The sequence below is a fragment of the Etheostoma cragini genome, chromosome 21 (assembly GCF_013103735.1).
Source record: "Etheostoma cragini isolate CJK2018 chromosome 21, CSU_Ecrag_1.0, whole genome shotgun sequence".
Classification (NCBI taxonomy): Eukaryota; Metazoa; Chordata; class Actinopteri; order Perciformes; family Percidae; genus Etheostoma; species Etheostoma cragini.
Window position 1 is genome coordinate 10,302,418 of NC_048427.1, and position 25,251 is coordinate 10,327,668.

General features: G+C 40.0%; 3 protein-coding genes across 6 annotated transcripts; all 3 read right to left on the reverse strand.

Moving 5' to 3' along the window:
- Positions 1-748: 748 nt before the first annotated feature.
- cenpt (centromere protein T) lies at positions 749-8,696 on the reverse strand. Its single transcript, XM_034861119.1, has 14 exons — positions 8,309-8,696; positions 7,805-7,925; positions 7,590-7,722; positions 7,408-7,501; positions 7,037-7,173; positions 6,711-6,765; positions 6,443-6,579; positions 4,741-5,510; positions 4,272-4,686; positions 3,471-3,761; positions 3,304-3,403; positions 2,932-3,102; positions 2,657-2,761; positions 749-1,204 (listed from the first exon to the last, which is right to left on the reverse strand). The coding sequence occupies exons 1-14, from the start codon at positions 8,392-8,394 to the stop codon at positions 1,075-1,077; spliced, it is 2,745 nt and encodes a 914-aa protein (XP_034717010.1). The 5' UTR covers positions 8,395-8,696; the 3' UTR covers positions 749-1,074.
- Positions 8,697-9,951: 1,255 nt separating this feature from the next.
- On the reverse strand, positions 9,952-12,211 carry ndufa4 (NADH:ubiquinone oxidoreductase subunit A4). The gene is made up of 4 exons (XM_034861243.1): positions 11,952-12,211; positions 10,691-10,779; positions 10,477-10,537; positions 9,952-10,280 (listed from the first exon to the last, which is right to left on the reverse strand). The coding sequence occupies exons 1-4, from the start codon at positions 11,991-11,993 to the stop codon at positions 10,224-10,226; spliced, it is 249 nt and encodes an 82-aa protein (XP_034717134.1). The 5' UTR covers positions 11,994-12,211; the 3' UTR covers positions 9,952-10,223.
- A 1,746-nt stretch (positions 12,212-13,957) lies between these two features.
- LOC117937310 (protein FAM117A-like) lies at positions 13,958-23,633 on the reverse strand. 4 transcript variants are annotated; one of them, XM_034861184.1, is made up of 9 exons: positions 23,511-23,633; positions 22,965-23,223; positions 20,949-21,094; positions 20,042-20,137; positions 19,572-19,688; positions 18,774-18,902; positions 17,977-18,166; positions 15,616-15,787; positions 14,580-14,871 (listed from the first exon to the last, which is right to left on the reverse strand). In XM_034861184.1, exons 2-9 carry the CDS (start codon positions 23,086-23,088, stop codon positions 14,580-14,582), a joined length of 1,266 nt encoding a protein of 421 aa, XP_034717075.1. In that variant the 5' UTR covers positions 23,089-23,223; positions 23,511-23,633. The 4 variants fall into 4 exon arrangements, with proteins under 4 accessions (XP_034717072.1, XP_034717075.1, XP_034717074.1 ...); XM_034861183.1 differs by having other exon boundaries at positions 23,359-23,633; XM_034861182.1 differs by having other exon boundaries at positions 22,965-23,155; positions 23,192-23,633.
- Positions 23,634-25,251: the final 1,618 nt, after the last annotated feature.

Genomic DNA, 25,251 nt, shown 5'->3' on the forward strand with positions numbered 1-25,251 from the left:
CACACACACACTTCCTTGCCGGTTTATATTGGGTGAAGAGACATATCTAGTAATATCTGTATCTCTATAGTTCATCCACGTGGATGCTGGGGCCAGTGTTCAATTTTACCACCATTAAAAACAATTGTATCTTGATTAAATCGGCAGACTGGATGAGGTATTGCCTTGTGCTTAATAACACAGCACACCATGATTAAGTATCAACTGGTAAAGTTCTAATTAAAGACACTGATAGAATTAATCTCTCTATCCATTGGGTCATTCCTGTCAAGCAGGTGAGATTTTCCATTAATTCAGGTACTGCTCGTGATAAGGGTTAGTTGTAATGAATTTGCCCCATCTGGTGGACACAGGAGAAGCACTGGACAGTATGATCTGCAAGCACAAATCCCTCTGTAAAATGGTACTTTGTCCTTTACTGTATTTTTTTAAAAAGACATAACTATGGCAGCTTTTTGCCCAAACTCTATCTGGCCATTCTGTGAATGCACAATTTAAATGCTTTCACAGCATGGTCTGATATATCATGGGAAAACACTCAAATGGCATCCATCTGCATTATCATTAGTTTTAATTAAGATCAAAGCTTTCCACTTATTTCTTCAACACAGCCATTCAAAAGTGAGAATACTATAGTTTAGCGTCAATTTATCAATGAAATATGACAGAACTTTATTTCACAATCATTTAATTTTAAAAACCTGCACAGTCTCCTTTGCCAGAAAAGAAAGTATATGCATTTAAAAGATCAATGAAGAAAGTTGACACATACACATACATGTACTTACAAAGCATTATTGTCAACCTCCCAATGGTTGCATTACTTACAGATATATAACCACACTTGGCCACACACAGTACAGTAATACAGATAGGAAAAAGCTATAAGGACATCACATACAAAACCTAATTATTGTCAACTAATATTTACACACATATAGAAACCTTTATAATCTGATTAACATTAAATGGAGGCAACACTTATCAAAATCAAATGCAGTGTAAGTAAAACGGATAACAGTCAAAAAATGAAACCAGCAAAAAAAAAAAGCTGTGTAGCTGTGTATAAAACAATTATCTCCGTGTTTTAGGTATAACAACATTTCCACTGGTTGCAATGGGAATCAGTAGCTTGCGCTGGTCCATACGAAGATACTTTTCAATGAGAACTTCCACTGGCACCTTGTCATTCACATGACCCTGTCTGCAGAGTGCAAAACCACACGAGCTAAGTCAGTTGTAAGAAAACTAATGTAGAGGTTAAGACCTTTTTTGAATGTATACTGTTACGATTTGCTGTAGATGAATGTTACATAGAGGGATATTTCAGAATTAGAGTTCTTAGTGCTTACCTTTCATGTTAGTCACCGGCCTTTTCCTTCAAACTAAACATGGAGCTCAAGCTTGATATCTACAGGTCAATATAATCTCGGCAGTGTCTTAAACCTGTTCCGTTACATCATTTATTTCTTCTTACTCTATGTCTGACAGCATTACAGCTGTCTATAGAATTATGGCTTTTCTTCAATGTGAGTTGATGTGTTTGATGTCTGAAGTCTGTGTTAAGAATTTAAAGTGCCCATATTATTGAAGGAAAAAAAAAAATCCCTTCTTTCTGGGATTGGGAGTGTTATTTGTGTCTCTGGTGCTTCCACACTTGTACAGACTTGGGGTAAAAACGATCCATGCTGTTTTGAGTGAGATCCAGGTTTCTGAATGTGTCCTGCCTTCAGTCTCTGGGTGAGCTGTTCAAAATCTGCACAGCTTTCTACGTAACTAGCCAAGATGAGGTGGCTAACTGTAGCACATGCTAGCTCGTTCTCAAAGGCAAAACACTGCTACAACACACACTAGTTCACCATAATCTACAAAAGAACTACTTACATGGCCCTGTTCTGCAGGTTTTCCACAAGTGTGCCCTTGTTTAGAAGAAGTCTCCCAGCTAATCCTGCCTTGTACTGACCAATGTTGGAGAAAGAGCGGATGTTTTCTTACCTAGCTACAGAGTATGTGCAACTCCAGATAGTAAAGAAGTGAGATGTCTCAGTCTGTAACTAAAACCGACCCCTAAACACACAGGGTGAAAAGAGGATCTGCAGCAATGTGCGGTACAAGTAAAATATGTTATGTTTTTTGAAAATGAAACCATGTAAACATATTCTGGTACAAAATATGAAAATATGAACCCGACAATGAGAATAATATGGGCGCTTTAACAGGAGCCATACGTGATCACTCCATTTGTAGTTTAAAGTTTTTTAACATGCCTCTAATTTAGTTTTATCTGCTAATACAAACGTATTTACAGCTGATCGAATGCCTGTGTACGTTTGCCATAACAACTTCATAAGGTGATTACATATGTCAATGTTGTGTTCATAGATTCTTGAACTGCCCCCAAGTGGCCAAAGAAATCATTTTATGCAGGTTTTAGGATTAAATGACAAGTTTGAAGTGGAAATAATATATGAATGAATATTATGATTTTTTTTTTTTTTTAAATGATGCAGTCATCCAGTTAACAAGCATGTATATTTTGTCAGTCTTTGTTTTTTAATCTTTAACAATGTCTTTATTATTCCACTTTTGTTTAACCACAAATCCTACATGTAGCCTTAAAACTGCCTACTCATTAGGAACCACAATAAACACCTACCTTTTCAACAGCAGTTCAGCATCTTCAACCTCAATGGTTTTTCTCTTTGCATGAACAGCATATGTCTCCAAGTCCACTGCCAGCCGGTCAAAGTATTTATCCATTCTGTTGAAGACAGTGAATCTCAATGCAGCAGGAGTACCCAGTACAGGTAGAACTCCAAGATGTCATCATCACATTCCAGTTAAAGAAAAGAAAAAAGCCTTGGCCAAGGGATCCCACTTGTTGCTTAATCAGTCTCAACAACCAAAACCTCTACAGTCATAGTTACTTACATGTCTTGTAGTACAGGGTACACATCTGCAGAGACATTCGTTTTGGCAAAGTGCTTGAACACGCCCATTAGGTAGCTCTTAGGAAGGCTTGCTTCTTTTTTAGCCAGCCCTTTCCTCCTTTGTTTCATCTGCTTTGGTTTAGGCGCAGAAAAAGCTTCACCTGTACTTCTGCTGACATAAAAGATATTAGAAGAACATGTTAGTAACCTAATTTAATAACATTTAATTATTTTTAAAACTATATGTCTGACATTCCAGATGGAAAATGTTTTATCAGCCTGGCTCCACCATATTTATATAGTGTTATGATGTGAAAAAATTAAATGAAAAAAATTGACTGGATATTTCAATGGAGCAGAAAGTGGAACTAACCTGATTGGAGTATTCTTAAAGGCGGAAGATGAGGCTTGAGAATCTGGTTGAAAAAAGTTCATTTTCTGTCTGACAAATGCTGGAGTCTTGCTGGAGATCTCTGAAGATGTTAGAAAACAAAAACGTGTTTTTCTGTTATTCTCATTTTCACACTCACAATCACCCACCCACACACTCACACTCACCCTCTTCTTCATCCTCCCACTCTTCCTCCTGTTGAGCAGCTTCTTCAGGTGAATGGTCACTCGAGTGCCTACTTTCTTCAATGTCATGTGTCCTGTCCGGAAGATTAAAGGAGTTCTGCTTATCAGCATCAGGCTCGGCTTCTGTACAACGAGCATCCCGTGGTCCTTGCGTTGACGACTCGGCCACGTCAGGGATCCCAACGCGAAGCCGACCGCTCTCACGGCTTTCCTTTTCCAGGCTGCTGTGTCCTTTGGACTTGCCATCAGACCAACCTACATTCAAATAACCACACTTAGAACTTCAAAATACCTTGACATGCACGTCAGTTTATTTAGAGCTGGAAAATCTAGCAATTATTCTAACTTGTAATAAACATTCATTCCAACATATTTATTACCATCCAGGCATGATATTCTAAATACTAACAATATTAAGATGAATATCAGTATTGCAAGAATGGCTTAGTTTATGTCTTTCTTTTCACTACAAGGACAATGTGGTATAGTCGATGAAAGAAATATTTTTATTCATACTAGTACTGACATGATTGGTGAATTAATCAGTTAGTCAGAAATGTAATTGACAATCCCAACCATTTGTGAAAATGGATTAAACAATTCGTTTAAATTGTTTAAGTCAAAACGCCAAACATTTGGAGATCCAGCTTTTCAAATGTAAGGGCCGGCTGCTTCTCTCTTATGACAGATTTATTAGTAATAAAACTAGTTGTAAGTTGCCGACCTTATGCACTGTGAGAAACCTTTATGTTTGGATGTCCTTACCTTCGTCTGTGGTGTCAGCCAAATCTTCACCTGCTTCTTTCACAGGCACAATGAGTCTACCCTCAGAGTGCCTAGCCCTTTGACTGATGTGTTCCAAGTCCTGTTCCTGCGGTTCTGATACCTGCTCACCATCTTCCTCCCATGGCTTCTCATCATGCTCATCTTCAGGTTGAGAATCAGCCAAATCACCCTCTTCTTCAGTTTGAAAATTGGCTGCAGGATCCTCTTGATCACTTTGATGTTCTGTAAGATCCCCCTCTTCCTCAGACTGAGACTTGGCTGCAAAGTCCTCTTCAGGCTGCAGATCAACAGCACCTTCTTCTTCAGTTTGACAGTCTGGTGCATCCTCCTCTTCCTCAGACTGAGACCCGGCTGCAACATCCTCCTCTTCCTCAGACTGAGACCTGGCTGCAACCTCCTCCTCAAACTGCAGATCCACAGCCCCTTCTTCAGGTTGACACTCTGGTACACCCTCCTCTTTCTCAGACTGAGACCTGGCTGCAACATCCTCCTCACTCTGCAGATCAACAGCAATTTCTTTTTCAATTTGGGAGTCCCCTGCACCACCTTCTTCTTCGGTTTGAGAGTCTGGTGCAACGTCCTCTTCCTCAGACTGAGACCTGGCTGTAATATCCTCTTCAGGTTGGGAATCAACTTCACATTGTTTCTCTTCAGTTTGAGAGTCACCTGCACCTTCTTCTTCAGTTTGAGAGTCTGTTGCAGGCTCCTCTTCCTCAGACTGAGACCTGGTTGCAGCGTCCTCTTCAATGTGAGAATCAGCTGCACCTTCCACTCTGTTTTCATCTTCCTCAGACACAGCGGCAGCATCTTCAAGATGACCATCAGATGTACTCTTCTCTTTATCCTTTTGAAATTCAGCTGCATCAGCATCTTCCTCAGACTGAGAAATACCTTTTTCATTCTGAGGTTCAGTCCCCTCTTCAGTTGGAAATGCATACATTGACTTCTCTTTCCCCAGCTTGCTCTGCTCTGCCTCCACCTGCTCCTCCTGCTCCATCTGTCTCTGAAGCTGAGACGCCATCACTGTTGGTTTGTCCTGAGTTGCAACAAAGGAAAAGCTGGAGGTCATGGCATCAGGCCGGGCGTAGAGAGCCGTGTCACAGTGGAGGATATCGGCCGTTATATCAGGTCCACCGAGTTTGCTTTGGCCCAAACTGAAGCCCTCAGATAAGGCAGTCTCACTAAGACCCTGCTCCAATTCCACAAAGCTGCTTAATCCTAGATGACAGGAAGGGAGACGACAAAAGAAAAACCATCAACATTATGACACTGACGGTAGCAGTTGCAGATAACCCTGAATTATTTTCATACATATTACACCATTTGCTCCTCCCTTCCAAAACGTATCAGCTATATCTGCTCCCTTCCCCCTGCTTGCTCGTGTGGCTGAGCTGGAATTTAAAATGTAAATTAAAATGAAATTTATAATGGGTCAGAATGCACCGGAGGGGGACACATTTAAGATTAAATTGGCCTGATGTGAAAGCAATCAGTCAATTAACCAATTAAAATGAATCAAGTGCAAAAAGAAATTGACAAAAACAATTAAGTAAAAACACAATTGTATGACTGCTGTTGAGTCTCAGTGTGAAATAAAACTATGACGTGGGTACTAATAGTGGGCATTTTTCATTCTTTGACAATTTACAGTTTACAGTGCTGCTTGTTTAGCAAAAGTTGACCAAAAAGTTGGCATGGTTTTATTTCAGTCACCCTAATAGCGGGTTTGATTTGCATTGAGAGATGATTTTATGGAAAGTTCCCCACGCCAATCTCTAGGTATGGTGAAGGGTATGTGATGATGCGGGGTATTTAATTCCAATTCTGGGGACAGGAAGCTTGCCGATAGTGAGGAGCTGTTCGCTGCATGTGACAACAAATGTTGAAGCCTAAAACACACGTGAAATCACTAAGAGCACCTTTAAGGCATTATGATAAAAATCCAAAAGATGAGTTTTGTATTCATTTTTTTTTAATTCAACTTTAGCATGGGTTCCTATACTTATGAGCACCACTGTAAATTATTAATAAATGTTTCCCTAATAAATGAACTAATAATCAGTTCTCTCATTGACTTGTAATAGATAGGAACACACATGGAACAAAAAGGACTTTTAGATTAGGAAGAGTATTTTAATCATAATAATCACCTTTCATCTGTCTTTTATTTACAGCTGCACAGAATTCTTCCTCCGAGATTTTTCGACGGTTAGAAACTCTTCTCTGTAAGCCCTTTATCTCAGTCTGAACATCCACCAAGGGGGTTTTTAGACTCAGAGAAGTGGAACTGCAAAGACTGGACAGACCACGTAGTGATATTTTCACTCATTAAAACTGTAAACAGCGATATAACTTGTATATGGTAATTGTATATGGATATTGTAACATGTAAAATAAAACAGAACGTAATTTTTTCACCTTGACAAAGAAAGTGATGAATGGTCACCTACTGATTCGTCCTTTTCCCCAACATCTGTAAGCACAGAAATTCATCAGCGAGTCAATAAAACATACAGTTCACTGATACAGCTCATATGTTTCTACAACAACCATCACCATCCTCCTGTTGTTCTAGCACGAGTATAATGAGAACGCTCTATTATTGCTTGGTTTAACAGTTGAGTGAGTGTGTGTGTGTGTGTGTGTGCATTCTGCTCAAACGTGTCAATTCACAATAAAAAACATCCTTATAATCTTACAAAATCCGATTCAAACATTTAAGCCTATCAATACTTTACACTTACCTCCTCCATCTTTAAGACGCTTTTCAAAAGCTGTTACATTAAGGCTCCGACGTGGTCTCTTCCTGCTCAGTGCCTTTTCTGTACTCGATATGTTGCCAATCGTTAAATCAGGCAAGTCCAACCCTGAAAGCTCTAAACTAAAAGTCAAGAAATGATTAACCTGTTATACATAACACAACAATTTAGCCAGTTACACACACACAAGGTCTATATAGCTAAAGAGACTGCAAGCAAGGGTGGATGTTGTTATGGCTCAGCAATGACATTAAAATGTGATTCTCACAACTGACATCAGTACAATTTATCATTCTGTTGGAAAGACATCCCAAATGTCAGAAACATAGAATTTCTGTTTCACACACACAACACACCTAGTACGCTTCCTTGTGATGCTGGAGGCGGCTGAAGATGGCTGTGGCTCTTGTGAACCAGCTTTTTCATGAACCACAGGGGACTTCACAGGCTCTGAATCATGTGACAAATGACATGGTTTAAAGGACAACAAAAACAGCTGCAACATTATATAGGAATAAAGACAGGCCCATGCACATACCTGTCCGCAGGATATTCTTGAGTATGTGCCTTGGTGTGTCTCCATCATCAAACAGCACTGAAGTTGAAGCAGGCAACTTTCTGACTGAGGCAGTCCTCCTTTTAGTAGCGGGAAGGGATTGCCTGGTTATACTCTGGAAAGAAGGTAGATAGGCCAACTTAATGAGATTAATAAGCATGTTAAACATCAGCATTAACTTTGCTCGCCTGACTCACCTCATGTATTTTGTGTCTCAGGCTGCGTCTTAGGATGTCCTGGGGGGTTTGTGCACCGGCATCTCTGCTGCTCAGTCGGTTGCTACTTCTGGTCGCGCTGCTGGTCGCCGTTTTGGAGGCACTTAACACCAGACAGCTTATAATTAGTAAAATACTGGATACAAAGTTATTGAGCCTAATTTCAAACTATTATAAATACAAAGTTGATGTGGCAAATTGCCCGACCCCTGTGTCAGTTGTAAACTTAAGACGTTGGCGTAGAAATAGTTCTACTCTGTTTAATACAAGTTAGTTAGGCACAAGCTACCAAATTAAAGCTTACCATGCCAGGCGATATAGCTAACGTTAAGTTAGCATTAAAGCTAACGTTACCTTAAATGCTTTAGCTAGTTTTTTAACTAAGCTAGGCTTGAAACAGCTATAGCTTTACTTAGTTAGTTCTTTCCCAGAAAAAAATAATAATAATCGTTATAATAATCAAAGGTCAAGGTGCTGTTGGAGTACCTGCGGGTGAGAGGAGCCCTGGGTGTCTCGGTGCTGAGAATATGTTTCAGCAGGACCCGAGCAGACAAGTCCTCCGTGGGATCCATTTAGAAAACGAGCTACAGTCAGCTGGTTAGTTACTATTAGCTAACCAACGTCTGCCGACGGTAAACGGAAGCGTTCACCGTGTTAAGCGGTTGCTTTTGTTTATATCGGGCGATTCCAACAAACAGAGCTGCGCTGAGGACAATGTCATTTATTACAAAGTGAAGCTTGTAACATTTGTTACCCTCTGTTGACTGTCTAATGTTGTCTTCCTTTCAACCACGGCTGTGGTTATTACAACGGATTCATTCCTCCCACTGTCCCGCGTTATTTTTAAGCGGAATATCGCGAGAAGTAGATTGTCTTCTTCTATTGGAGGTAAATGTCGGTTTGCCACCAACCGGAGCGTTGTCGCCGCCAACTGAAGAATCTAGTGAACACGGGGTTCAGTGTTTTGTAGAGAATATACAAGATGTATTATAAATGGGCAATATTTTGTTATGTGACTTGTATAAAATGATTGTTTTTAAATCAGTTCCCTTGTCCAATCAGAGTAGCATAATGTCCCTGAAGGATACCTGTATTTCTCACCAGAATATGTTTTCCATTGGTTACAGAAACGGCACACTCTGCTGGCCACAACACAGCATTACCCACTGGTAGATTTAGAAACAGGCAGGATGAAGCTGAAAATGTCCAGCAGTAAGAAAACATGCTGTGTTCTGATGAACTAAAAGGTTGGTTATCTTAGGGAGAGAGAATTGTGGAAATTTAACATCTCTTAAGAGATGGCGTGTAGGCCTATAACTATAGAATAATTACCATGTAGTAAAACCATTATGGGTAAACAAAATATGCATGTCGTGTCTTAGTCAAATGTATACTTAGCTAATAGGTTCAATTTGTCCACAAGTCAGTGATACAACCTTTTTGGCAAAGGCTAAATAATTGTTTTATGGTCTAGGCCACTTTAAATCTAGACTGTTTTAACATATTACACATAAACTTATCTCCTTAAAAACTAGATTCTTGTCAGTATATCAAAAGTTGTGTCAGCTCTTGGTGTAACAATTTGGAAAGCAAAATTAATTGAATGTGGGCCATTATCAGTGGTGGTCACCTCTCCTGACCTGCTGCAGTGTGACTGACACGGACCATCATAATTTGATGAACTTAAAGCAACTGCCATTCTCAGGCATCGCTGTCCACTGTGGATGTATTCTCCACAGACTGCAAAACCTCAATATGTGACAGGAAATGACTGGATTTCCACTAATATAGGAGGGTCAGGTCAAATGCTTTGCATGCACTGTTTACCTTTCATGCTACCTTATCCTATAATAATGGTCGCAATATAGCACAGTATCAAATACCTATTCTGCTTTTGAAACCCTAAGCTGTGATTTCTAGTGTGCTTTTAGGCTTTTGTTATAGCTTCCACTAGGCCTGGAAACACCATGGGATCCCCTAATCGGAGCTAGTTAATGTGGCTCGGGAAAGGGGAGTTTGGGGTCCCCTGCTGGAGCTGCTCCCCATGTGACCCGACCCTGGATAAGCGGACGAAGATGGATGGGTACTACAGACTTAAACTGTGCACAAAAATAAACACGACAGCGAGACGTGATTTAAATAGTTTTAATAATTAACAAAGTCAAAAAATAAATTCATCAATTGGTGAAACAGGTGGTTGTCTGTTTCATTCAAACAATCATTGATAAGTGAAGGATCCCTTTCCTCCTTCACATGGGAAATGATCTGATTGAAGAGTGCAGCACGCAGTGCGACTCAACCTTCATTCAGTGTCATGGGTTTGTTTTGTACTTGGCAAAGAGTGCAAAAGCTCATCCAACTGAAGACAATGTCAGAGACGTAGGTGTGAAGACACAGCAACTTAGAAATCAGGTCCCTCCTTCTTCAGCTTGGAGTAGTCCATGTTAACTTTGAAGAGCTGGAAATCCATGAACAAATGTGGACAATCAGTATGACGTAGGCAATATGGACTTTGAGGCAAGATAACAGAAATGACTTACGGTTTAAATCTAACTGAGCAGCCAGATAAAGAGGCATATACAAATGACAGTAAGTGATACACATGCATCAGAAGCAAAAAAAACTTAAGGCAAAATGTACTTTAAGGCTCCTACTTTGTACTGTTGTGTGGGCTGCAGGTTGTTCCAGGGCTCGGGGTTGTTCTTGCGATCCCATCTTAGTACATAAAATAGGAAAAACTCTTTAATTTGAGTTTATCAGTGTTCATCATTATCATAACACACACAGTAAGGTTAAATAAATAGCCAACCGAGTGCTGAAGAAAACATTATGTACTAATTATACTTTCTCAGATGTGATGAGACTTACGAGACATCAGGGTTTTTCAGAGCCAGACGGCCCAAGTACATCATGCTCATGGTTGCCCCGCCACCGATGAAGATGAAGAGTGGGATGAGCTAGTGGGCAAATAAGAGAAATGAATCACAGTGCATGTATCAATTATTACTTAATTTGTGAACCTAGCCAACAACAATGATTTACTACTGTATGTATTATAAACAAAAGGACTTTGTTTTGTTTTATTGAATCATTTCAGATTGAAACTTGAACTAGCTATAAGAGGAAAGTCTAAATTCGGATAAAAATACTTTAGTGGATCCTATTTCTATCCTGGTAATCATCTCTTGACTTCTATGATTTGTCTATTTTTTTCTTGTTGGGGTCTCAACCCCTGTTTAAACACGTTTATTCCATCCCAGCAGCACAATAACACATGTGAGATGCTGGTGTACATCTTATGAAATGTAACATACGATTTAACTTTTCATATCTAGGCCTACATCGTGACTTTTCCCTAATGGATCATTTAAACAGCGAAATATTTCATGGACATCTTACACTGTTTAGAAGACATTTACCCAGTGGTTTATGAATTATTATTATTATTATTATTATTATTATTATAGGCGCTGCCGTAAAGCAAACCGTTTCACCCCGTCGTCCTTGGATACATTGTACATTGCTCATGAGTCACGCTGGTATGAAGACCAAATAAGTGTACGTGCTGCAGCGACCCACACACATGGCTGTGGACATGGACATTTCTGTCCTATAAACGAGATTTCGCACTTTATAAACTATTACAATTATGGCGCCCTGAATGCCTCATCGGAGCAGGTGGTTTAATTTTTAGAGAAAAAATAATAATCCTGTCATGAAGGGGCGTATAACAAGGCTATAGTAACATACACCTCTAATGTTACAGGTGTAAAGATAATAGCAGGAATATTGTTGAGAACAGATGATAACGGCGGATTGTAGCTTGAAATAATTGGTCTTAATTGCCTTTCTCGCCACTCAGCGGCTAAACTGTCAAGGAAAGACATTTCAGCAGTCATAGAAATCACGTTATGTTAATCTGCCGCATAGGCCGGCTGCAAACACATTTCACAGACGTTGCAGTAATTGAGAAAAGCTGCACAAATAACCACATTTAGAATCACACATCACATAAATTGAGATTTGTGGGAAACGGACGCGCGCGTAACCACACCATCGCGTCCTCGCCGGCGTCTTCAATGTCACCGGGTCGTTTGCACGTTCTAAAGAAATAAGAGTTCAGACTCACAGCTGGGTGGCTCTTGAGCTGCTTGGCGACGACCCCCAGCATTTCGGACAATCCACTGATCACAGAGTCCGTTAAAGGGAATATCTGCGAGTAGAAGAGCGCACTACCACTGAGGAGCTCGTGGTTTCCTGCGGTCTGAATCAGAATGTACACTGTACTGTACGACACCGCCTCTGCTGTCCCACAATGCAACGCCAACAGCTGTATGTAGGTAGCCTATAAATGTCTACCATGTGTGACTGTATATCATAAAGGGGACAGCAAGTGCAAAAAAAGACTTTTCCTGCCGCAATGTTGAGATCTTCAATACACATCAGACATGAGCTTGTAAAAAAGAACCCGACTTCAGTCTTATGGCACCAAATTGCAATCTGATCTATTAGAGAAAAATGAAAACCACGATTCACAAGTAAGACGTGTTAGCTCAATCAGGGCAAACAGGAATCATTTTAAAAGTTGAAGGTTTTCCCCTTTTCCCCTCTCAAGGAGGGCTTTGCTTTTCCAAATAACTGAAGAGCGCTGTAAAATGTATAAAAGACAAAAGATGCAAGGACTGTAGCAATCTGACCTGCAAGAGAAGAGAAACTAACTCAATTGACAATTATTTACAATTTCTTTCAACAATTTGTCCATAAAATGCCAGTAATCAAAGGTTTCCAAATCATCACATTTAAGATTATGAAGCAGCTTCAAAAATGACTCAATAACTTTTACTAATCGCTTATCAAAAAAGTTGACTGTTAATTGTATGTCGACTCACTGTTCCAGGACTACGCGCTGCCATTTTTACGCCCACAAGGTAAATGGGATTAATTAACTGTTGAACTTGACCCAGTTTTAAAAGACAATTTAGAAATACAAAGACAGCACATCTATTCAGGACAAGAGAAATGAAAAGTTTTTAAAACAGCAGTGAACGTCTGCATGATCCAACAGCAACATAGCAGCATGGGGAATTCATTAAAAATGTAAAGAGTAGGTTAACAGTCCTGTGTCCTCATTTCCAGAGGACTCAAATCAGACTACACCTCTCTGCAGTCATTGGAAATTCAGACCTGAAGAGTTATGACTTGACTAGTTGAATAAATCAAAGACAACATGTTATCGGTCATATATTTATATGGACAGAACCTGAGATAACAGCACACCCCCAGCATCCACACGATTCATAAAACATTGAAAATGAGGCTTGTTTGGAAAAAGACAATGTTTCAATGCAACAGTATTTCACCAGGATACTAAAACTAGAAGTCAAACAATGAGAGTAGTTAACTTTCCATCGACGTACACACACACACACACACACACACACACACACGCACACGCACACGCACACGCACAACTTCTGTCAGAGACAATAAACCCAGGACCAACATATGGAAGAAACGTCTTCTCCTCCACATAAAAACCCTCTCCTGGAAGTGCATAAAAATCCACCAGATACAGTATCTCATGTAACACCTGCCTCAATTATACCGACAGAACAAAACTAAAAGTAACAAGTTTTTTTTTTAGCTTATGTTGCAGGTAATTGAAAAAAATTATATATATATATATAGAAAATACAAATAACTACCTCTTAAAGTACAAAAGTGAATATAAAAATAATTGCGACTGAAAAGTAGCAGTTAAGTTTGTGCAAACATGTCTACCAGAAATAAAACTATGGGAACAACAACAACAACTTGTCAGCTTGGCAGAAGAACATCTTCAGAGAAAGGATGACACCACTACACCACTAAAACTGGTTAGGTAGTCAACTAGGTTGTAAAACCCCAAACTAAACATACCATCAAGCACATCTAGAACATCAAGGAATAACAGGGCTTTTGATCCATTAATACATGCACACATTAGGAATGCATGAGCTAAAGCATTTAGGTAATGATGCTATCCAAATCCAACTACTGGATAAATCCCATCAGTCAAAAATTATCAAAATTTGATTTCATTTTGTCAAGTTTCTCTCCCCCCCCCCCCCCCCCCCCCCCCCCCCCCACCACCCCTTTTCTTTTTAAATCAGGTAAATAAAAAGTACCCAACTGATCTGTCATGTACAGCAACAGGTGCAAGATTGTTCGGTAAAAAGAATTTCAGTTAAATATCTTTGAATACTTAAAAAACAAGCAAACTTAGCCAACAAGGGGTTTTCTTCCTTGACCCAGACTCCTAACATTTTGGACAGAGATGACACACTGGTTTTTAAACTCTCCCTGCAGTGTGTCACAGCTTCTTTGGGGAAACAAAAAAAAAAAAAAGGAAAAAGAAAACGTGAAGCAACTCACCAACAAATCACATTTCAGGTAGAATGAGACTTCCTCATCTCTCACACTCGTGTTTGGCCAAAAATATATCTTTGGATTATGAAATGACAGAAATGCCTTGATTTAGAAATATCACAATGGCCAGACACCCAAAACAAGTAGCTCATAAAGCATATTCATTGCATTGTGTAGGAGTAAAATATTATTATTATTATTTTTTAATATTACTATTTTTTTAACATATTATTTTAAACCTGTATAGAAAAAGAAAAGGTTCATTCTGGAAAAACAAAGCAACATCAACAAATCTGTCCCAGACCACTGAAATATTTCCATTCACACAGAACAAGATCTGCAGCTGGGATCAGAAAGCGAGGCCCTCCCCAGAGCCTTCTCCCATGACAGCGGGGGTGGCGGGCGGATCGGGAGGAGCGGCCCAGTTTCCAGAGGACGTTGCCTGGCAGGAGCTCGTTCCCTGGCTCGAGCAACTGCCTGCTGGAGAGACGGCGAGGCTGCGGAACAACAGGTCCATGGAGGGGAGCAGGGGCTTGAGGAGGCTGACAGGGCAGAAGGCTGAGCCCCCATGGGGGGTGAAGTTCACCTTGTTGGGGTCTGGGCACGAGGAGATGAGGGCTGGCTTGGGTTGGCGTGGGCTGCTACAGGATGAGACGAGAGGGGCTGTAAGAAACCGACGGCCAAACTAATTCCTCAAAGTTAAGTGGTAGACATGAGGTTTGTTTACACATTGTTGGTGTGACTGTCACTGTCTTGACAGGCTTCCTTGTCCCTTTCAAATTAACTTTAAAAGTAGTCCCTAGCCGTGAGTAGAAAAACTAGTCACTAGATCTCCAGTCTTTGTTCTTCCTAAGGCGTCCTACACACTGCCTGCGTGGCTTGAGCGTGGCGTTTTTTCCCCCCCTTTGCACACCTATGTTTTCCATTGAGAAAATGGCATTTGAGGAGAGAGTTGTGGTAATTAACTGCACTCAAGCAGTAGTATACTTCATGTTAAACATAAAATATATACTAATTGGATAACAGCAAAGACTACATGGACAGTATTGACAGCAAAGCAGGCCACAGAATATTTTGTTCTGTATTGAGAGGTGCAATATTTGAAAAACAATTATTTTAAAATTACATTTATATCTGCATTTATGTCAAATGCCTAGAGACTTTTAAACATCAAATGTAATTTACTAAAAGACTATGTCAAAACGACAAACATCTTTTTGTATCCTATCTTGCCTGGAAAAGGATCCAACACATTTGCGTGTCTTGTGAAAAATATGTAGTACTGCAACGTAAAAACGGTAGAGTACTCTTAATAGCCCCTTCTAGCTGGTGACTTCTGTAGGCGGGGTGCAGGTCAATTCTGCTCCAACCGAGAACAAACGTACCTGGTCTCCTCCCAGACTCGGACCTTTTCGCAGCCCTCTGGAGGCTCTCTCTGGAAGCAGCAACTTTTATTGGGCCCTGGGGACGATGACATCAGCAGAGGCAGGGAGACGTCAGCCTCGTTCTGGGAGAGGAACGGAGACAGGAGGCCCATCCCTGCACCGTCTATCAAACCTGAGAGTAGGGGGGGGAGACATGAGTCTCAAATCAAAGGTTCTTAAAAGCACAACTCCTGAGGACAGTTTCTACAACCAGATTTGAGGCAATGTGTGTAAATTACTTATTGAGACACTTAACTAGAATTCCCTTTAGTTTAGCTCAACTCCTGCCAAGTTGAAATCCATTTTAATATTAATATAATAAAATAGAGTTTCTGAGCACTTAAATGATCAATTTGCTGTTTCAAGGATTTGAGATCCGTTAAAGTAGTAGCTAAAAGGTTTAAGATTGTTTTGAATATAGCCAAACCCATATATCCTGCAGACATTTTCCAAACTATGGGTATTAATATTAGCCGTAAATTAATATTTATAAAATTAAAAATTAAAAAAACTGACAAACCATCTTTCAAACATTGTCGCTTAAAGTGTTGGCGTTGCACAGTTTGTCCAAGAGAGGACACTTTTTGTTGTTCCTGTTCAAAAGGACTTTTAGTTTCATTTCTTAAATTTGTATTTTTATACATTTTCTTTATCAGAACGTTAATATATTTTAAGGTTCCTCTGTTCTGTTTATTAAGTTTATTTTTTAAACAGCATTATCATATTTTAGTAAGGACTAAAATAACTAATGTTAGGGGAATCTGTTTTGTTACGTTTCTGGATATTTATACTTTTTTAAATACTGTATATGTCAGCTGATATATCAGAATATCGGATCAATGAAATCTAATATTTTGTATCAACATTGGCCTTAAAAATCCTGTATCTGTCAGGCTCTAGTTTTGAATATAAAAATGTATCTATGGTTAAGACATTACTCCCATTAATTTAGAAGCAACTAGAATTACCGCCTTGCTGTGCATCCAGTCAAGTTGCAGGTTACATCCATGACGGTACAAACTCATTTAATATGTAGTGTAGACTTTGGAGTTCAATAAGAAAGTATTCCGTGTATTTTTTGGCAAAACCTGGATCTCACACACCACACACACACACCAATACACACCCACACCATCTATACGATCACATCCGTTTCAGGATTAGTGTCACCAATTCAGTATCCGACCAAATGTTAAACATGGTCACAATCTCTCCTTTTTTAGGCGTTAAATAATGTATCAGTGGACATTTTAGCCAAATTATACAATATTCCCATAAGGTGTTCCTGAGACATTGCGTTCCCGAGAATGGGACGGACAGACACGGAATAACCGTGCGTTTGGCTCCTGCTGTCGCAAAGACAAATGACAAATTTGCGCTGTAATAATAAAACCATTTACAATTTTAGCAATGTACTAAACAAATTGTAAAATGTTAAAAGTATGCAAAAGTCTTAAATAAAGCATTTTCAGATCTCGACTCCTCTCAGTTGGTAAGGAAGTGTGACTGCAGTCAGTGTATCACAAGATAATGAAAATGTAATCCTTACAGTTTAGCAGTCTATAACATACACAACAGCTATATTGAATGTGTTCATAACCAAATATTAGCATATAAAAGCATGACTAAGAAGGTGCCAACTTTTTATTTTGAACAAATCTTAAATGATGGCTTCCACAGAGGTGTAAGACTTGTTTTAGATTGCTGTATTAGCAATCTGTATTAGCTGGTTTACGGCCACAATAGGACCAAAGTATGGTGGTGGACTGGTATATGGAGAGATGTCAGTTCACCTCCTGGGCACTGTCAAGGTGTTCTTGAGCAAGGCAACAAACCCCCAACTGCTCAAGGCAGCCCCCCCAACCTGACTCTCCATTAGTGCATGTATAGGTACTGAGCATTTGTGTGGTTCAGGCGTGTGTGTAATAACAGAGTGTAAATTGTAATTTCCCCTTGAGGGTTTAAGAAAGTGTACATTATTAGGATTATTATTATTATTATCTCATGACTTACTTTCCCTTTATTTTTCTAGTAATTCTACACTTTAAAATTGATCTTACTTTTTATAGTGTAAATTATACATTGTCCTTTGGCTTAAAACTGAAGTTTCCAGGTACATGATTTACTCAGACTTCCAATTCAAATCATAAAGCACCTTCCTAAAAAGTTGACAGTCCAAATAAACAGTGTGGACACAAGTCTAAGTTCATTTACCACATGTAACACTTTCTGAGTTGATGACACGACGATTACATTCATGCGTGACTCAAAGCTCCAGGAAATAGGGAATCAGTAAATTACACATTATACTAAGAAGCTAACCTTGGTGCAGATCCAGAGGTGTGTCTTTAGAGTTGGGTGGGGAGGTGGAGAGGTTTGTGGGAGAGGAGCTAGGTGAGGAAGAGGAGGAGGAAGATGAGGTCAGGGGTGTGGTGGCGGGATCACTCTGAGATCCACTGCTGCAGCTCTGCAGAGGGACTGGAGCCCGGTGACCGTCGGGAACCTCAAGAAGCTGACAAGACAAGACAACAACCGTGTGTAAATCATGTCAACGACCATAACATCACGTGCAACCTAGTCCGGCTATCACCAGACCAAGCCAAGTTCAATAGATTTGACATTGACCTTTGGTCTGGTGAGTCTGCTCTGTATTTTCCCCAAACAGCAGGCATAGTTCAAATGACTCTGTACGTAATTGGATAGTCTTTCAACCAATCAGACCAACGATCAGGGTGACATAGAAGCGACAGCGGCATCAACGGGTTCTGCTGCGTGCTTCAGTGGCTACGTTGAATGTAAACAAGAAGCTGCTTGGTCATCGTGTTAACACCACCAATAGCTTGCCAGGTAGATAAGCCAGTTTGTGATTGGTTCCAGCCAAATTGTAAACTGAAGCAGGAGAATTAAACGTGCAGGTTTCCAGACCGAGCTGCAGGGCAAAATCCAATTGCAGGCAGAATGGGCGGGGATAACTCAGTCTACATGCAAACTTTACGAAAAAAAAAAAAAAAAAAAACACACACACACACACACACACAACACTCTTCCTTTTATTTATAGGTAAACAAATCCTAAATCTTTTCACTATGTCTGCTGTGTGGAAGATAGGTGACAGTTACCCTGTGCTGAGGATGAGATGGCTGGCAGATGAACATGCCTTCCAGCTCCTGGTTGAGGCCCTCCACACTGCAGCGCAGTCGAGGGACCAGTGTAGACAGGGGAGTAAGGGGGATGGGAATTGGCTGAGTCTGAAGAGACAAAAACAAGTTAAATGGAATTACTCTTGAAAGGCAACTTAACAGATCAGTCACTTTTTTCTGGAAAGTTTCTTATTTGCTCTTATTGTAAAAAAAGAAAAAGAAAAAAAAGGGCTTGCTCTTATTGTGTAAGGGAAGAACTAATTCTGAAAACAAAAACAAATTCTGCACTCTTATGCAGTCCCCAAAGCACATTAATCACAAGTGAAATATTAAAGCTATATATGCTAAAGAGATCACTGTGCCTTAAAACCTCATTAAATCTTTTAGGTACAAATCAGGTTTGTAATGTCTATCATTGGTTTGTCACGTCACCACATTTGGTCGGAAACAACCTCGACCCAGTGGAGTGTGGCTCCACATTAAACAGTGTAGAACATCTGTGCTGAAATGCAGAACTACGGATTTGGTTCTAAAAAGCAGAAGCGATGTGATGTAGTGGTCTTCCTGTTGCTTAGTTGTTTGTTTTTATATGGTCCTTCCTGCGATGAGCTGCACTGTCTAGTTCACTTTAATGAGGTGATCAGTAAAACTTGTCTAGAGTCAGACGGGCTGCGTGGATTAAGGAAAATCGTAAAAACTTATAAGAAGTGTGCACATATATGCGTGTATGCAATAAGTAATGCAGGACGCTTATGTGTGGTGGTGATGCTATGGTACCCGAGTAGTTCCTAGGGTACTGCTCCCCTGAGGATATCCACGCTGGCAGTCTTTGTCATGCCCCTCTGAGACGTTAGGTTTGCTGCGCTGCTGCAGCTGTTGTTTTAGTTTAGTGATCTGCAATGAACAGAGGTTATGTCAGTCAATAAGCTTGCACACACACACGGGAGGTCCTTTAAACTTAAAAATGTCACCCACTTTATAACCACAGTCCCACCTGATGGAGGTCAATATTTTAGTGGTGATAATCTGATAATTTGATTTTGTTGTGGTTCAAATAAGAGATCTGAGTGAAGCTCGTGAAAGTTGTCAAAAAGGGAAGTTGCTTTGCAGATGACATCATTGTCTCTCCTGTTGCTCAACGCTGTCAATGTAATTGAGTCAGGCCTTTTTCAAGAGCTCACCGCCTTACAGTTTAGCAAACCGGGCTTTTGCAAATACACATTGAGCAACACAGGCGAGAGCATCACCTCTCGCTGATGCTCGGCGCTGCCCCATGATGCTGATCGCTTGTGGCTGCTGCTACCTCTCCTGCTCTGGGATTTATCTGACCATGAGTCTGGGGTCTGGGGAGGAAGAAAGTAACCATAAGAACTAGTTCTCCTAAAATAAATCACACCTGAGTAATAACCAAGCAGTTAGATAGACACACACAGAGAGAGAGAGAGAGAGAGAGAGAGAGAGAGAGAGATATAGATATATGTGTGTGTGTGTGTGTGTGTGAGCTTTAGCCTGAGGCTGGGTTTGTGATCATTAAAATAAAGCAGATAGATATGTATAGCTGTATATGTAGCTCTCATACATACGTATGATCATTAAAATGAAAAGGAAACTGTTGCGTTTAAGTCCCACAGCATTTCAAGACTTCACACATATTTAAGCAAAAGCTGCACACTTCTCATGTTCAAAAGGCGGATCTGCAGCCACATCACACCATCCACACCCACATGCACTTCTCAAAACAGGGAAAGAGCAGAAGAAACTGAAACACAAAAAGGGGGGGGGAGGATGTGGGCAACCGAAGAGCAGTGGCGAGTGCCTGCAGTGCACACAGAGCATAGAGGACGGATGCAGCCAAAGCAGCCTCATCAGCTGACTTCAGAGACTGTTCTCATGGCTGTGGTTGTCAGTCTGTAATAGCTGTGAAAGCACCGGACACTCCCTCCTTCCTTCCCACCCTCCCTCCCTCCCTCCATCTCATAGCAACTTCCTTCTCTTCTAAAACGACAAACTAATCTTTCAACATGACTCAACTTATTAAGTCATTAATGACGTAAAAAACAAAACTCTAAAAATATAGAAACAATCTGCAGTAAAGTTATGCATTCAATTCATTTCAGCATCATTATGTTCACACATTATTCACGTGGAGCCGACCTGGGTGGACTTGTCCTTGCGAGACAGGCTGCTCTGGCTCTCTGGTTCTTTGGGCCAGTGTCCCTGCAGGTACGGCCCGATGATGGCATCTAGAGACATCGTCCGCCTCATACCAGAGCTCAGATGGTGCGGTTTGGGCTTGCCAGCTGTCAAAAAGGAGAACCGTTTTATTCGACATGCAGTGACAGATTCAATTATCTTGTTGTATTTTCAAATTTGTAACAGTTGGTGGAAAAAGATTCACATCTGTATTAGGATTGAAGCTATAGATTAAAAATCGATTCATAGACTCCCCCCCCCCCCCCCCCCCCGAATTTTTTTTTTTCCCCCCTTCTTCATTTTGTAATGCCCTTTATACTATCACATGGGAAAAGTAACATTTACATACTCTGACTTTTAATTATGTTATTAAAATGGAGAATTGTTTTTGGATCGAAAATCAATTTTGAATCAAATCTTGAGCAAATATCAAATCGTGACATTTTCTGAATCGTGCACCACTAGTTGGTGGCAGGCTTAGTCTTTGAGTGTGTTGAAGCTCAAGTAATCGACCCCCAAATCAAAATGTTAAAGCCTACATTTAAAAAAAGTTACAGTAAGTAATCTTTCCTACTTTACCACACCATGAACAACATCTAGAGCTTAATGTATTAGTCTTGGCCCAGAATTTGCTTGCTTTGGCTTCTGAAATATGAAGTTTTATTTGTCTGACATGTAGAAGAACACGAAGACGTCACCTAGGGCTCTCAGAACTTCTTTGATTTTTCACAAATTTATAGACCAAAAAGTAAAATCAATTTATCGACAAGGTAATTGCCAAATTAATCGGTAATTGAACAAAATATATAATGTATGGCAGCCATATTTGCAGCCAGTCATTTAGTTGACCCTTTCATCCGAAGCGACTTACAATTGCTATATATCAGAGGTCGCACACATCTGGAGCAACTAGTGTCTTGCTCAGGGACACATTGGTTGATGCATCACATAATCATAACTATATAGTAACAATTACTAGGTTGTAGAGTCTATGTTACTACATAATCATAAAGTTTATTAGTTTTATTAATCAATTCCAACTACATGATAGGCAACCCCATCAACACTTCAATATACCCATAGAAAAGAATACAACCCTTTAACAATGGATAAAGAGTTTAACACCTTGTTATGCAAGTTGTGTAGGAAATAGTGATGCTGCACTGACCGCCTGATTGACATGGATTGTTCTATGGATGCTGCCAGGGTTCAAAATTAGCACCATCTACTAGCCAAATACTGATAGAAATATGTAACTGGCTGGTAGATTTCATTCACCTGCCCCAAAAAACAATGGTATTCTATTGAGTGGCTGGTAAGATGGACTCACTCACTAGCCATTTGGTTGGTGGACCAAATTAATTTGCAACCCAGGATGCTGCTACATAAGGCCGGGCAATATATTGATGTTATATCAAAACTGCCATATGAAACTGGATATTGTCTTAGATTCTGGATTTATTCTAATATGGTAAGTGATGTCTTTACCTGGTTTTACAGGCTCCAGTACAGTCAAGTTTTCTAAACAAACCACATTGTTCTAGCTGTTCTATTACTTGCCTTTACCAACTAGGTTATTAAATCATTTCTGGACAACATTGAAAAAAACTCTCATTGTGTGAGTAACATTTTGTTAAAGCACCATTAGTCACCCGTACAATATCGTTGCAACATCGACATGAAGGTATTTGGTCAAGAATATCGTGATACTTGATTTTCTCTATATCGCCCAGCCCTATTGTTACATATTTTTAATAATCACGGGGCTTTACTAGATAGGTCTCAAAAAACAAACTTGAGTATAAACTGCTAGTGTGAAACCATGTATTTTGAAGGCCACATGCTCTAGCTACATTTCTCCATTTTCTATTATGGCATCATATTTAAGTCTATACACAGTCACCCAGGGACATAATTATATTATATTATATTATATATATATAAAAAATACATATACAGTGTGACAGGTGTTCATACCTGACTTTCCATCTCTCCGGTTTGGTCGAGGCTTGTTAGCCAGCTGATAGGGAACCGTAGCCTTGAGGGGTTGTGGACCCAAAGTAGCACCTCGGTGATGTCCAACTGCACTTCTGCCAGACATCTTTTCAAAAACAAGTCTGGGACTCCTTAGCTGAATGGATGTCCTGCCTGCTGGGGATTTGGGGGCGCTCTGTGGATACCCTGGTCGTGGCTAAGTTACCAGCTGCAACTCTTCCTCCACTTGTAATGAAGACTACTAAAAACCGTTACAAAAGTCAGTCTCGAGGAACACAGATACCATTTCCAAATAAATACACCCACCCCTAACGCTTAGCTCGACGGATAAGAGGTTACTGCCAGCGTGTGATAAAGTCTTCGGCGGTGATAATACTTTTTTTTTTCTACTTGTGTGCGAGTTAGCAGCCTAGCAAGCAAAGTTTCTTTGTGAGGATGTTGAGATATTTCACCCCGTTGTCGAACAAGGAAGCAGCTCCAGTTTCAACAAATCACTTTAACGTCAACTCTTACGTCTTCTGAAAATACCTGGAAGTATATTTCATTATAGTTTTTCGGGCTGGAGGGTGTTTCAGTGGCCCAGAAAGTTGCGAGTTGGCCACTGCTTTTCTCTCCGCGTTCTTGTCCAAACTCCAAACATCTCCACCACCACGCTGGTGTGGATTTAATTATGTGGGGGGCGGGGACCGGCTCTGTATCTCACTTTTGATTGGTTGGTGGAGCCCCGGACTTCAACTGCATTGGACAATACGCCATCAATCCGTCAAACCTCGGACAATGTAATGTGCTATCACCGCCCACAATTCATATCTCATAAATAATCTAACTGGCTTCTCAAATTCGTGTTGAAGTACCGCATATAAACTTTTTAAGTCTGTAAATTAACAGTTGCAACTATTTACCGTGACACAGAAAATACATGGCTTACGTTATTAGTTTACAATTACTGTACTCTGATGGTCACTGTATTCAAAGGTCCATTTAAACTGCAAATCTTGACATTTTGACTTTATTCAAATGCATGCCATTCAATTTGTGATATCATAATGTAGCCTATTTTTGTACTTTCAAGGTAACCATTGAGTTTAATTTTGTGAATGCAGCGTAATTATGATTGTGTTCCATTTTGAGGTACTTACTGCAGTTTTCTTGAGTATTTCCATGTTATGCTACTTAACACATCTAATCCACTACATCTGGATGCCAGAATTTTAATCATTTCTTCATAGCATTTATTTGACATAAGTTACGAGTTACTTTGCAGATTCAGATTAAACAAAATATAAATCAACTAATACATCATAAAGTGATAAGTAATTGAGTAATTGAAATTAGCCACACCTTTACCAGCTTCAACATAAGTGATAGCCTACTAATAGAGTGTAACATGAACGCATCACTAATTCTGTGTTATGAGTACTCTTACTTTTGGTGCTTTGTGTACATTTATGCACTAAAGAATGGGTTTAAATGCAGGACTTTTACTTGTAGCAGAGATGTAAGGTTATGCAATATTGATCAACATAGATGGATTTGAAAATTATGCACTGCGTTACCTCATCCAAATAATGTGATTTGACAAAAGAAAATGTGTACTTGATGTTCACTGTGATGGATTACAAAACGAAAGCAAATCTTTTAGGAGTTAGCGCAATAACAGGTTTTCATACCATATATAATAAATGGAAACCATTAGTTACTTAGAAGTAGGAAAATACTCTGTAGCATGGACAGCACGCTGTGATGTAATATATCTAATATATGTGATCTGTAATAGATGGGCTGTAACCACTGGTATGGATTCATCATCTCCTCCATTCATTCATTAATTTTTAGGCTAATTATTCCATAATAATATCCTGACGCCTATTTAAATCACCCCAGCTGGGTGTGTGTGGTCCATCTGGGTGGGTTGAGAAGTGGTTTTGGGTGGTGTGTGTGCACTGTGTGTGACAGTGTGCATTAAGGCAGATAAATGTCCAGACCCTGTGTTAAAGGGAGTGCCAATGGTTGGACAAGAGAAGGGGGTAGAGATAACATGGCATGCACATTTGAGGGGCAGATCATGGAGCAGTGCTAACGTTCTCATACTCCCCTCACCCAAACTGAACTGGCCCCAAATGTGCACTTATTTACACAAGATTTCTGCCCACGCTTAGATAACACACTCGTGTGTCTGGCACACCACAATGGGAGTAAATGTGCTTTATCACAGAAGGGTGAAGTACTGAACCATGTGTCCAGCAGCCTGCCCATCTATCTGGTGCAA

What these genes read in the sequence shown, in the direction of transcription:
- ndufa4 (XM_034861243.1), bottom strand. Translation starts at nt 11,993, where the DNA reads ATGCTGGGGGTCGTCGCCAAGCAGCTCAAGAGCCACCCAGCT. An exon ending in CTGAAAAACCCTGATGTCTC is followed by an intron (nt 10,538 to 10,690) that starts GTAAGTCTCATC and finishes TTATGTACTAAG; the next exon opens with ATGGGATCGCAAGAACAACC. An exon ending in AGCCCACACAACAGTACAAA is followed by an intron (nt 10,281 to 10,476) that starts GTAGGAGCCTTA and finishes ATGGATTTCCAG; the next exon opens with CTCTTCAAAGTTAACATGGA.
- cenpt (XM_034861119.1), bottom strand. Translation starts at nt 8,394, where the DNA reads ATGGATCCCACGGAGGACTTGTCTGCTCGGGTCCTGCTGAAACATATT. An exon ending in AAATAAAAGACAGATGAAAG is followed by an intron (nt 5,511 to 6,442) that starts GTGATTATTATG and finishes CCTGTCATCTAG; the next exon opens with GATTAAGCAGCTTTGTGGAA. An exon ending in GGGTGAGTGTGAGTGTGTGG is followed by an intron (nt 3,404 to 3,470) that starts GTGGGTGATTGT and finishes TAACATCTTCAG; the next exon opens with AGATCTCCAGCAAGACTCCA.
- LOC117937310 (XM_034861181.1), bottom strand. Translation starts at nt 23,088, where the DNA reads ATGTCTGGCAGAAGTGCAGTTGGACATCACCGAGGTGCTACTTTGGGT. An exon ending in GTACCCTAGGAACTACTCGG is followed by an intron (nt 18,903 to 19,571) that starts GTACCATAGCAT and finishes TTGTCTCTTCAG; the next exon opens with ACTCAGCCAATTCCCATCCC. An exon ending in ACCTCTGGATCTGCACCAAG is followed by an intron (nt 15,788 to 17,976) that starts GTTAGCTTCTTA and finishes CCCTACTCTCAG; the next exon opens with GTTTGATAGACGGTGCAGGG.